Raw genomic sequence first — 12,299 nt, 5'->3', positions numbered from 1 at the left:
CAGCTGCACTTCTCTTTCCTACTGGCAACCCAGTCTGCAAGTACCAGCTAACTTTCCTCTCAGTGAACGCTTAGCATTAACATTTAACCCCGTAGTTAACTGGACGCTCACAGCACCCTTCCCTCATTTGCAGCCCTGCACTTAACTCCCATATCCCAAAACACCGCCGGAAATACGGGCTTTTTCCAGGCACTGCCGAGCACCTCAAAGCACGACAAAAAAGGCAATATGACAGCCGGAGGCTCCCGACATCCCGAGAAAGCCGCCAGCGTTTCCTGCCGCACCCGACAGGGACGGGACGGCCCAGGGCGGTGCCGAGCCCCCGCGCCGGCCTGGCCCTGCTCCGCCGTGGGTGGAAGTGGGGGGCTGCCTCTGGGCCGAGTCTGGAAGTAAAGGAAGTTTCAGCCCCTTTGCCCCGCAAAAACAACTCTCCTCGGTAGCTTCACGGGTGAAGGGGGTGTGCCCCTCAGGCCCCACCCCAGCCCGCGATGACATGGCGGCCAGGGGAGGGGCGGGCGGAGGCCCGGCAGGCAGCGGGCCCCGCCGCCCAGCGCGCCATGGCATGGCGGGACCCGTCGATCGCCGCAGACGGTCGGTGGCGGTGCTGGCGCTGTCTCTTCTGTGCTTCCTGCCGCGGGCGGGCGGTACCACCCTTCTAGCGCCTGCAGGCACCTGGCTTGGGGAGGAGGAGGGCGGTGGTCAGGGCGGCCCTCAGTGGGATGGAGGCGGCCGGCAGAAAGAAGCGGCGGCAGCCCTCAGGGTAGGTGTCCCTGCCCGCACTTCCACTCGCGATGCCCCCACTGTGGGCCTGCTGCCGCGGTGGCTGAGGGCCCCGCCAGCAAAGGAAGGGTGGCGAGGTGCCGCTGCGCCACTGCTAACCGTGTGACTGGAGGAGCAGGAGTGGCACAGCAGAGCTCTCCAGCCCGCAGCGCTGGAACCCGCCCCGCCGTCCTTTGCCGTGTCATTTTCCTTGGCGGGGCGTCCCCTCCGACGGCTGGGGCTGGGATGCCGCTACTTTCCTCCCGGGCCGTGTGTGTGACGCCAGGTGTCAGCCTCAGACCAAGGCGGCGGCCGCGTGCCCGCCGCTGGCCGCCCGTCGCGGCGATAAGCGGCCTTCGCTCGGCCTGTGCCTCACGTCGCCCGCTGGTTGCCAGAGCCCTTTCCCAGGGAAATTGAGCCATCAGGAGAAGCCAGGCAGAGTGGCGTCCACCTGCCCGCTGTAGTACCTCCTTTCTCCCCGTCGTGCCGGGTGAGGGGGCCGGGCAGGTATCGGTCAGACGGGGCCGAGGGCGCGCGGTGCCAGCCCGGCCCAATGCCGGCTGGCAGAGTGCTGGCGGCTGCCCGTGGCAGTGGGGCCGCAGGCAGGGGTACGCCACGTGCGCCAGCAGACGGAGGGGATGCGATGAAGCAAGCCCTCGCAGGAAATGCAGAACGGGCTGTTCAGATCGTCTGGCTTTTGTAGGTCAAAACCATGTCTTTCAGAGATCTAGCATTCATGATAATTTGAAGTTTAGCTTTTTAAAAGTCTTTAAGCTGTTCTACTGTTCTTTTGCTTTTTAAGGGAATAAAGTAAGACAAGATTAACTCTTATCTGAACACATTTTTATGTATCTCTGAACCACGAGGTTTGTTGACTTGTCAGAGAAGGGAATCTGATTAATTTGATGCAATTTGTTCTCAACGTGTCTGGTTTTGTCTGCTGATTTTTTGTGTGTGTCAATTTTTTACCCTCTATGCACTTAACACATGCTGTTTTGATATCTGTCTTGGAGTTGAAATTAATGGCTTTAATATTAGTTTGCTGGGAATGAAGCTGAGGTGAACAGCTGTCTTGTTATCTAAGTTCATATTTACTGTTGTTAATCTTTTCTTTTTCTGCTGTTAACTACTGCTAACTTAATAATTAGTTAATAATAATATTGTTTGGTTTTTTTCCTTCAGGAAAGTGCTAAAAGAATTAGATTGCTGAATTCATCATCAAAAGATAATACAACTGCTCTCTATGGAATAAATCAATTTTCTCACCTGTTTCCTGAGGAGTTCAAAGGTACATTTTCAGGCTGCTGCTAATGCCTTTTTTTGTTATTTTTCATATTCTGTCCCAGAACCTTGTGTCTTTCACACTTACAGATTCTTCTAGTGCTGAAAGTCAGCTAGTTAACAATGTTTGGTGCCAAACTGTAAGTACTTCTGAAGGATACCACAGTCCTGTTGATGTTTCTCTAATCTTGCAAGGTTGACTTGTCCGCTGCCTGAATATTATTTAGTATACAGTTTGTTTCTTCTTTCCTTTCTTCTCACTGGGCCTTAAAGCCTTCTTCAGTTGAGATAGTTGTAAAATTGGAAGATACACAAGGGTCTTGAGTACTCTTCCTATTCCCTACCCCAAGACAAAATTCACTACAATCCAGGGCTTGGGAGGTCCACTGCTGTACAATGATAGCCATGACTTTCAGGAGTAATATGACAGGCTTAATTTTTTTTCACTAAGAAAATTTGTCTGATGCCTAACCTAATCTTCTTATTGGTCAAGTCTGCTGTTACATGTTCTGTTAATTGGGGATTTCATGCCTTTTTAAGTTATCTTTTTTTTTTTTTTAAATGAAAACCTAGCAATTTGCATATGTTTCAGAATCTTTACATTATTCTCCTCTTATTTTTCTTATTTTCCTGGCCAAAATAAAGTGATCTTTTTCTTGTAAGTAAAATGTTACGAAAATTTGCAAACGTGTTTTATGAAATGGTTATTTATCAGGTTTAGTGGATCATCATGCTTGATACTCACATTCTCTACATGAGCTACTTTTGTTCTTAGAGTTGTAGGAGTACTTACATTCATTTTGGAGTGTAATGATTATTTTAAAATACATTCTTTTTCTGTGGATTTGAGAATGAGATGTAATCCCATGGTTGTAACTACAAATTGAAGTTACGTCTATGGCTTCTAGTAAAACAGTTGATTGTGATGTTTTTTTAGTTAGTGTATTTATAGATGTTTATATTCTGTGTTCAGCGATTTATTTAAGAAGCATACCTCACAAACTTCCCAGATACATAAAAGTGCCAAAGGGAGATGAAAAACCATTGCCAAAGAAGTTTGACTGGAGGGACAAGAAAGTCATTGCAGAAGTGAGAAATCAGCAAGCAGTAAGTCCTGATGTTTTCCTTTCCTGGTTCTCAAGCACTGCTCAGACACAGTACCAGCAGGTACACTGTAGAACACAATGAAAGTTTTGGAAGGGACCAGCAGTGTGTCAGGACTCCTTGGACCACTGATACAAGTATGGCCACTTGAAACCTATACCTGTGGCACGTTATGCAAAGTAGGATTAACCTTAGAAGTGTGAGATGTAAAAATTGTGCAGTTAAAACTATTTTTTTGTGTAGTTTATCTGCAAATATTTTGCACCTTTTGCATTTTTCTGAAGAGACTAAGGTAAGTTCAGTACCTGACCTCATCTCCCCATTTCACCTGGATGGCTATAGATCCTTTGTTGTTGTTTTCTCTTGTGATTGAATGTCCTTGGCTGGTAAACACTCATCTCTTCACCATTGAACACACTCATGGTAAGAAGATAACCAGACCTCACATGATTACAGTTTATAAAAAAGTGCTTATGGTCACTGGTAAGAAACAAACAAGCTGTTAAATTCCCAATGTCTTGCCTTCCTGTGCTTCCTATAGTGTGACCCAGACCTTGCCTAAGAATAAATCTTGCTTCCTATTTTAAAGGCCACAGTTTAAAGAGCCTAGAACTACAGTATAGATTCTCTTACTGACATTTTATCTATTACTTTTAAGTTCAGTTTACTGTTTCTTAAATTGTAATGTTTCTATTAAATTCTTCAGACTGTAGAAGGTTGTAGACTTTCTTCTTAAGTGCATCCTCTTCGTAACGTTTAAAAAAAGAATCCTGAGCCTCAGTCTTCTTTAAGAAAATGTATATCTCACACCAATCTTAAAGGGCAAAGATTAATCCAGAGGGAATCCTTAGAATAAGCCAACCACAATGCAGGAATTTGTAAAGTGAGGCACCTGTAATGCATTTTTAGCTTTCAGAGAGCAGTACAGTGGAAAAACAGTTCAGTGTTTCAAAGGGCTGATTAAATTTCTTTGTTATTTCCTTAAAATTCGAGGATGATATAGTAAATGAAGAGTTTTAGAAGACCCTGTTGATGGTTTTTTCACTTTTCCTATCAGACTTCAAAGCTGATTTTTTTTTTCCTCTCTCCTCTGTTTCCCTTCTCTTTGTACCAGTGTGGAGGCTGCTGGGCTTTCAGCGTTGTGGGTGGTATAGAGTCTGCCTATGCAATCAAAGGAAATAATCTGGAAGAGCTCAGTGTACAGCAGGTTATTGACTGTTCATACAATAATTACGGCTGCAGCGGGGGATCCACTGTTAGTGCCTTGAGCTGGCTGAACCAGGTTGGAAACTTCTCATAAACCTCAAACCTTTCCTTAGCTTTCTTTTCAGGACCCAGCACTTGACTTTGTTAAACCTCGTGTAGTTGGCCTCGGCCCATCACTGCAGCCTGTCCAGGTCCCTCTGAAGAGCCTTCCTGTCCTCAAGCAGGTCTACGCACCCACGCTCAGCTTCATGTCATCTACAAACTTACTGAGGATTCACTCAATCCCCTCATCCAGGTCATTGATAAAGATGTTAAACAAAACAGGTCCCAGCACTGAGCCCTGAAAAACACCACTGGTGACTGGCTGCCAGCTGGATTTAACTCCATTCCCCACCACTCCCTGGTTGTGGCCTTCCAGACGGTTTTGTACCCATCTCAGAATAGGTCCATCCAGCCATGGGCAGCCAGTTTCTCTAGGAGGTTGCTGTGGAAGACTGTCAAAGGCTTTACTAAAATCCAGGAAGACCACATCCACAGCTTTTTTCTCAGTTGTAACATGAACCCACAGGGGTTGAAAATTACATTCCTTGAAGGCTACAGTATTTCCACTAATTTTACTATGCAGACATACAGTACTAGTGTAGAAGGAGTCATATACCCACATGTCATTTTGTCCATTTGAGAGTCCAGTTTAGGCACTAGCATCTGGGAAAAAGGGATGTTGAGATTTTCTCCTTTCCAATTTTGATGATTCTTGCTGCAGTCAGTCTAAAATCATGCACAGGTGTGGAGAACCTGAGAATAAAATTTATTGTTTATTTTTGTTTAACTTGCAACCCAAAACGATGAAAATGCAGACTTACTACATAATACTTAATTTGTAGCTAACACATTTCATTTATGAAAATGCAAAATATTTAAATATCTTTGAAATTAAAAGTACTCTCTAGAACAACAGTTTGAGTTCCTAGATTATAAAAATATTTCCTTAGGTTTTTTTAAGTTTTAAAGAAACTCATTGTTCTTTTTAAGAAACTCTGTAATTCTACCCCTGAAGATTCATACCTTTTAAATGTTGTTCAGTATTTGAAGACTTCTGAATCTCTTCTGAAGCTTTTTCCACAAACAACGAAAGTAGATATACATTATTTTCTAGTATGACATTCTTATTTCTAATCTCACCCAGAACACACTTAATTTTGAGTGAGTTCTGTAGTCATTTGCAATGTGTTTCAGGCTGCATAATGTTAAAAGTCAAATGCATTAAATTATCATTAATTTATCTCCTTGCAGACAAAAGTAAAACTCGTGAGAGATTCAGAATATGCTTTTAAAGCTCAGACAGGACTCTGCCATTATTTTGGTCGTTCAGATTTTGGAGTTTCAATAACAGGATTTGCTGCATATGACTTCAGGTAGCTGCTATTGATTCTTTTTGTTTACTGTCCTTTTCCTTCTGTATTCAGTAACTGTGGAGTAAGCTAGAGCCATAGTGCATTGACCAGACAAAGGTTATGAGATTGATTGCATCACTTCTGTAGCTGTGTACTGCATAAGAATTTAATATGTAACAGTTTTGAGAGTTAAGGCTTGCCACAACAAATCCACTCTACCGTGCCATTACTAAAGCCTGTTCAAATTAGAAAGCTTCCGTCTGTGTCTTGAAGCTAGATGTTGTAAATTAACTGAGTTTAAACTAAAACACTGAGTCAGTTACAATTTTTAATATATGCTAAGTGAACATTACACTGCTTAAGCATCAGAAACAGTAAATCCTACCAATTAAAATGGGAATTAGTAAAAAAAATTAGGAAGTGTTCAGTTGCTTTGGTATTCATCTGTTTCGTTTACACACCCAGCCACATCCTCTTCTAGTCCAATACAGTTCCAACAGTGTTGTCAAGTGAATTTTCGAAAGAAACCAGGTAGCTTGTTAGGTTTCTGTGCCATGAAAGTTTGTTTCTAACTTTTATCAGTATAATACGGCTACATACAGAACTTAGACAAATATGTCATTTTGACTAGGCATTGAGTTACTGCCAGGTGTAGATAACTAAAATCAATTACAGCTTTGCCAGTTTGTGTTTGTCAAATTTAGTTATTGCACGTGTCATGCAGCAATAAAAGAGTTGCTGTTCCAGTATATTACATAAGTAAAAATTTATGAGGGTGCTAATGGTAAATGTCTGATAGTGGTCATGTCTTGTGTTTTGATACATTTGAGATACATATTTTAAGGTAGTATTATGTACAAGAGGTACTTCTGTGTCTTTGAAAACTAACAGGAAGTAATGATTTAGAGTAATAATTTGTCCAAAGCTGGTTTTGAGAAGAGCAATATATAAAAGCTACGTAGTGCTCACCATTGCCCATTGACGTGGCCCAGAAACCTTATTCTTTTTAATAGCATCACATCTTTGCATCTGGACCTTTCCCATAGCCTTTGAGCTCTGTGTTTGCATTACTATGTTGTAATAAATGAAATAAGTTGTTGTTAATGTATGTTACATGGTGCATAGATCTCAGAGGAAACAGTTTAATTATTTGCTCTTTAAAATATACTTAACAAGTAGATTAGCACCTCTCAAATTGCTTTAGTGTGATATCTGAAGTAACTTGGCATTATCATTCTTTTTTTCACAGTGGTCAAGAGGAAGAAATGATGAGGATGCTTGTTAACTGGGGCCCTCTGGTAGTAACAGTAGATGCGGTTAGCTGGCAGGACTATCTTGGTGGGATCATACAATATCACTGCTCCAGTGGAAGAGCAAATCATGCTGTTCTTATCACTGGTTTTGACAGAACAGGTGTGTTTTCATCAACTGAACTTCAACCCAGTAGGTTTTGTGGTTTTCCTCTTATTTGCAACATGCCTTCTGCCACGCAAGTGATTTAAAGTCAGTACTGGGTGTTCTGTTGCATTTGATGTTACACCAGTTCTGGAAGTGCAGCCTCATCCCAGGAGAAAAACTCTTCTTGTCTGTGCTTCTTCAGTTCTATTGGATCTCTTCTTCCTGTAGAGTCAATAAGATGGGTGTCAATAAGTGGTCTTTACACTAGCAGAGAATGTATCCAATCTGTTTGATACTGGAATATTCACTCAGTCCTTGATGTGAGAGCACAGCTTTCACTGTACTGTATCGTCAAACCATCAGAAACTCTGATATATTGAAATGGTAATTAACTCTGTAGAGTGTTCGAATTTTTTTATGCTTCTCAAATCTCGTGTTTTCTCATGTTTATGAAAATGTCTTTTCCAGGTAGTATCCCTTACTGGATTGTACAGAACTCTTGGGGGGCTACATGGGGAATCGACGGCTATGTTCGTGTTAAGATAGGCAGCAATGTCTGTGGTAAGTCTGACAAATTATTGAAGTAGTAAAGACCGCATGCTGGGATACGTTTGTCCATGTAAGTAAAGCAATATAATGAGATCCTCAAGGCAGGAAATACAAATCATTACTAAGTTCTAAAAGACATTAGGTGAGTTGAAGTGGAAAAATAAATAAAGCGGTTGCTAGTTCAGGCAAGCCATATAGTTGAATGACTGAAAAACACCATACAAAGGTAAAGTTGTGTAAGGCATAGCAAATAAGGTACTGCTGTACCTTACCATATAGAGATAACATCATTGTAAAGTAGGCAGTCGTATATCTTGGTTCTAGGTTCCTGCCATCACTGTACGCAGGGTCACTAAAACAGCTGCTGTCCTCGTCTGGTGGATGCAGTTATCTCTGGGTGCTGATTATCAAACAAGGAAGGTGGATCTGCCTGTACTTGGGAATAGTGTACTCTGCTTGTGGGTGTTCCTGTAGGATGGAGGTATATACTTGTCATGATTTTACCCAGCAAGCAATGAAGCACCATGACAGTCACTCACTGCCCCCCATCCATTCCTTGTTAGGACAGTGGAGGCCCCAGTGAGATGGGAGGGGGTAAAAACCAACCAAGGACATTGTTGATTGAGACAAGGACAGGGAGGACTCGCTGCCAATTATGGTTCCAGGCAAAACAGACTCCACTACTCGACTTAGAGAGGAAAGTTTATTCTATTACCTACAAGAAACAGAAAAGAACAAAAAGCAAAAAGAGAGCAGGATGAGAAAAATACAACCAGCATTTTAAGATCTCCCTCTCCCATCCCTTCTTTCTTCCTCAATGGCTCGGAGGGGCAGGGAATAGGGGATGTGGTCAGTCTCTCTGCCGCTTCTCTTTTCTCAGAGGAGGATGACTCCTGGCATTCTTCCCCTGCTCCGATATGTGGTCCCTCCCATGGGACAGTGCTTAGTGAACTTCTGTGGTGTGGGTTCTTCCCAACAGTTACGTCTTCTGTGAATATGGGGTCCCTCCCACAGGACATGGCCTCCTCTGGGTATAGTCAGTGCCCCTGATATGGGGTCTTTTATGAAGTGTGATTTCCATCTGTCACCCTCTTACTGTTTGCCTGAGATTTTCCTTGGTGTTTGAGAGGTTTTGTAGTGTAAAATACTATTCCGAGTTGCTGGATATGGAGATAAGACAGGTAAAGCTCTTGTTCATCAGCAGAGAGCTGAGCCAAATTGCTGAGAAGTGTTGTGTCCCCGTGGATTTTTTGTCTTAGATTGACATTGGAGGTCTTGGCTTTCCCTGCCATGTATGTTTTACAGTATCTCTCAGTCATTGGAAAAGGTGTCAGATGGTGTAAATCATCACAAGTAAGAATACGAAATAATCAGTTTGCTGGCACTCAGTAAGGATCAGGACAATGTATCTAATCGTAGATTTTCCATGTTGCTGAAGCTGTTGTTCTTGTTGCATAAACAAACCATGAGTAAAGAAAAATTTAGAAACAGCTCTAATTGAAGCAAGTCAGTTTTAGAGGTGGCCAGGAAGAACAGATGCATTATTTCCAAAGTCCATTCTCTCAAAGAGCGGGATCTTTCACGTGTTTTGCAATATGCCTCACAAGAACAATCCAGCAAAGGCCCATAGTTGCTCTTTTTCCTCCAAGGATGTTGTCTTCTGATTTAGAGGTGCTCTGAAACCACTTTTGAGGGTGTAAGAGCTATTACTCTATGATACCTTCACAGGCTGCAGACTTTGCTTTTAGTACCAGAAGTAGTAAAAAAATACAAAAGTAACTGAGCATGAGTAAAAGCCTCATTTGTTCCATGTTAGTATGTGTATGAGCATTCAAAATGTGTCATCGTGGAATTTGTCATCTCTGGTCTCTTGGTGAGCTTTCAAAGCTGCAAAGCTTCATATTGTGTATACATTGCATATGGCTACAAGGAAAGAGGATATCGAGGTTTAGATTGTTTTTTAGCACCCAGATTGGACAAATGCTGAATCCTCACAAACGATCTAAAGTTCTCAATGTAAAAGCAGAGGAAGGGGGAGAGTAGATCTCAACTATAAAGTGTCAGAAAAAGAAGAAATAAAACTGCCACCCTCCCCTAGCAGTTCACCTAGTGACATGGAGGAGAGAGGGCATTATATGGATATGAATTCTAGTAACTTATTTCTGGTAAGTGCCCACTTCCAGTATTTATTATAATTGTGTTTGTTTGTTTCATTCGTAGGTATAGCAGATATAGTTTCATCAGTATTTGTTTGATACTTACTGACCAAAGACCACAAGTATCATTTGGACACCCACTGTATATGAAGATTTACTTCTATATTTTCTGAAAGAAGATGCTGCTGTAAGCGCAAATCCTGCTTTTAGAAAGTACAGGCCTTGGTTGGCTGGAGGTTTTTAATACGTGTTCATTTGGAATGTGTGTTGCGCATCAAATCTCTCACAGAGTAAGAAGACTCAGAATCAGTGGCAGAGCAATGCAAAAAGAAGTGACAAAGATGGACTGAAACAGCAAGTGTGAGCTCTGTCCAGGTGTTGAATGCTACCTTGTAAATAATGTTACAAGGAAAGAAATGATGACAAATGATAAGGAATTTGGATCAGATGATCCATAATATGACAGAGCATAATTGATACGCTTTGAATATAAGAACTGTGGTTAGGTCTGCTTTTATTGGGCAGGGAGGAAGGGCAGTTGAAAGAAAATTATTGTCTCAGTTACATTTTGGTATTTGTCTTGGCTTTTCTAGCACCTCTGACAGACAAACATACTGTGTCTTCCTCCTTAAAGAGAAAGAGAGGATTTCACAAAACCTAGAGGAATAGAGAGGGGAAATGGACAGTAAGTTTCCTGAGCACTCAGTGTCACTGAGGTGCTGCAGTCTTTCTGTTTCAGTCTTCAGCCCTTTATTGGGTAACTATAACTTCAAAGCTCTTCTGAACAGGGAGTGTGTTTTGAAAAGGGTCTGGAATATCAGAGTCTTTGGCATTTGTTCCTTAGAGGGATAAAAAAGCAAGAAGTAAATGTGTTTAGATAAACGGGGCAGTTCTAGTGGTTTAATGTCTGTCTTGGCAAGAAGTGTTTGCAAATTATTATTTCTGTGCTTTGGGAGCTGTACCAGTACCCTGCCATCTATCTCTCTTCCCTACTTCACAACTAACAGTGAAGTCAGTTGCAAAGCAGGAATTTGAAAACTTATTTATTCTAGAAAAAAGTGTGAGAGTAGGGTTTGTTAATATATACTTGCCACCTTTAGAAAGTCAGCAGTTACAGAATACGCCAAATAGAGTGGATGTTAAATTTTCCTACATTAATTAAATCCATGGGTGGGATTTACTGGGAATCAGAAAGGGGTTCCAGCTTTGCTAACCTGCAAAACTGCAGTTGCAGGCGAATTTAACTAGAATTCATGACCAAACACAAAATTCTAAAATGCTCTGAGTCTTCTACCTAGAATGCTTTACATGTATCTTCCATGAAGCACTCCTGTGAAAAGTACTGAAGCAGTTCCGTAGCTTTTGCACTCAATTACCATGTTCATAAGTCAGTGGATTAGAACCTTTTGGTGACAAATGCAGTGAGTGCTCTTAACTGTCTATTCTAAGTATTGCCATTTTAGCCCTACTTCTAAGTGTTTAAATAGTTTAAATAAGAGGAAGACCAAGTGCCACGTTTCACTACTTCACCTTTCACTGCTTACTGAATTTACTGGCTGAGAAGATCAGATTAACAAAAAGGGAAATTTTCTATAGTCTTACAGTCTTCTTAACAGTTTACAAACAACATCTAGCACTCTTCTGTAACTGAAAAACAACAGCCAAAGTTCCTAATTCGCATTGGTAAGAGTAATGTTGCAGTAGTATCAAGCACCAGCGTTCCACCAGTGTTTTTAAGGTGGTACTGCCAGGTATAAGTACCTGAAGAGCTAAGATACAGAGCAGCTGGCCAGAAATTAAGGCCTACAGCATATGTGTATTTTCAAGGGAAGTATTTAAAAAGATGAGATTGATTCCATCTAAGAAGACCACACGGCCTTATCAATGTTCTGTGGACAAATTTGCCTTTTATCGTGCATCCATTTTATCCTTACTTCAATGATGATTTGAATAAAAAACACTTCAAATGCCTGTCACACTTGTTTTAGCTTTATGCTTGCATTAGAAGAAGGGCTAACAAAAGATGAGCTTTAATACTGCTTTATTTAAAGTGCAAAGTAAGTCTTTATATCTGCTATTCTTAACAGTTCTACAGAAGGGATTTATGTTCACGTGTAGCACATAGATAGCAACATGATTCTCAATGTCTGTAAAAGTTCAATATGCTTGGGTTTTTGTAGATTCATTTATTTTTTAACATCTAGCTTTTTAAACTCTTGACCCAAAATTCATTTTGAAATTCCATTAGAGCTCAGAAACTGATATTCTTTTGAAGGCGATGAGACTAATTAACATCCTCCACCTAAAGTAAATTAATAACAGGCATTAGGAAAACAAACAAATACAAAAATATGTACAAATAAGACATGATCATGATAATTCTTTATATTTGCACCCTCTTTCTAGGTGTAGGTTTTAAGAGGCCAACTAAGTTAAATTGGTCATTGTGTTG

The 12,299-nt window shown here is 41.4% G+C and overlaps 1 protein-coding gene across 1 annotated transcript; it reads left to right on the top strand.

Annotated features, from left to right (window-relative positions):
• Window positions 1-491: 491 nt before the first annotated feature.
• On the top strand, window positions 492-11,823 carry CTSO (cathepsin O). Its single transcript, XM_061992554.1, has 8 exons — window positions 492-760; window positions 1,942-2,047; window positions 3,014-3,147; window positions 4,259-4,426; window positions 5,644-5,765; window positions 6,994-7,157; window positions 7,611-7,703; window positions 9,912-11,823. The coding sequence occupies exons 1-8, from the start codon at window positions 494-496 to the stop codon at window positions 9,944-9,946; spliced, it is 1,089 nt and encodes a 362-aa protein (XP_061848538.1). The 5' UTR covers window positions 492-493; the 3' UTR covers window positions 9,947-11,823.
• Window positions 11,824-12,299: the final 476 nt, after the last annotated feature.

Source organism: Colius striatus, chromosome 3 (assembly GCF_028858725.1).
Source record: "Colius striatus isolate bColStr4 chromosome 3, bColStr4.1.hap1, whole genome shotgun sequence".
Taxonomy (NCBI): Eukaryota; Metazoa; Chordata; class Aves; order Coliiformes; family Coliidae; genus Colius; species Colius striatus.
This window is presented reverse-complemented; position numbering and strand designations above follow the sequence as displayed.

Bases quoted from the DNA above. Each gene is read 5' to 3' on its own strand.
- CTSO (XM_061992554.1), top strand. From the start codon at position 494: ATGGCGGCCAGGGGAGGGGCGGGCGGAGGCCCGGCAGGCAGCGGGCCC. The intron at 4,427-5,643 runs GTTGGAAACTTC...ATCTCCTTGCAG, and splicing joins CCTTGAGCTGGCTGAACCAG to ACAAAAGTAAAACTCGTGAG. The intron at 7,704-9,911 runs GTAAGTCTGACA...TTTCATTCGTAG, and splicing joins GATAGGCAGCAATGTCTGTG to GTATAGCAGATATAGTTTCA.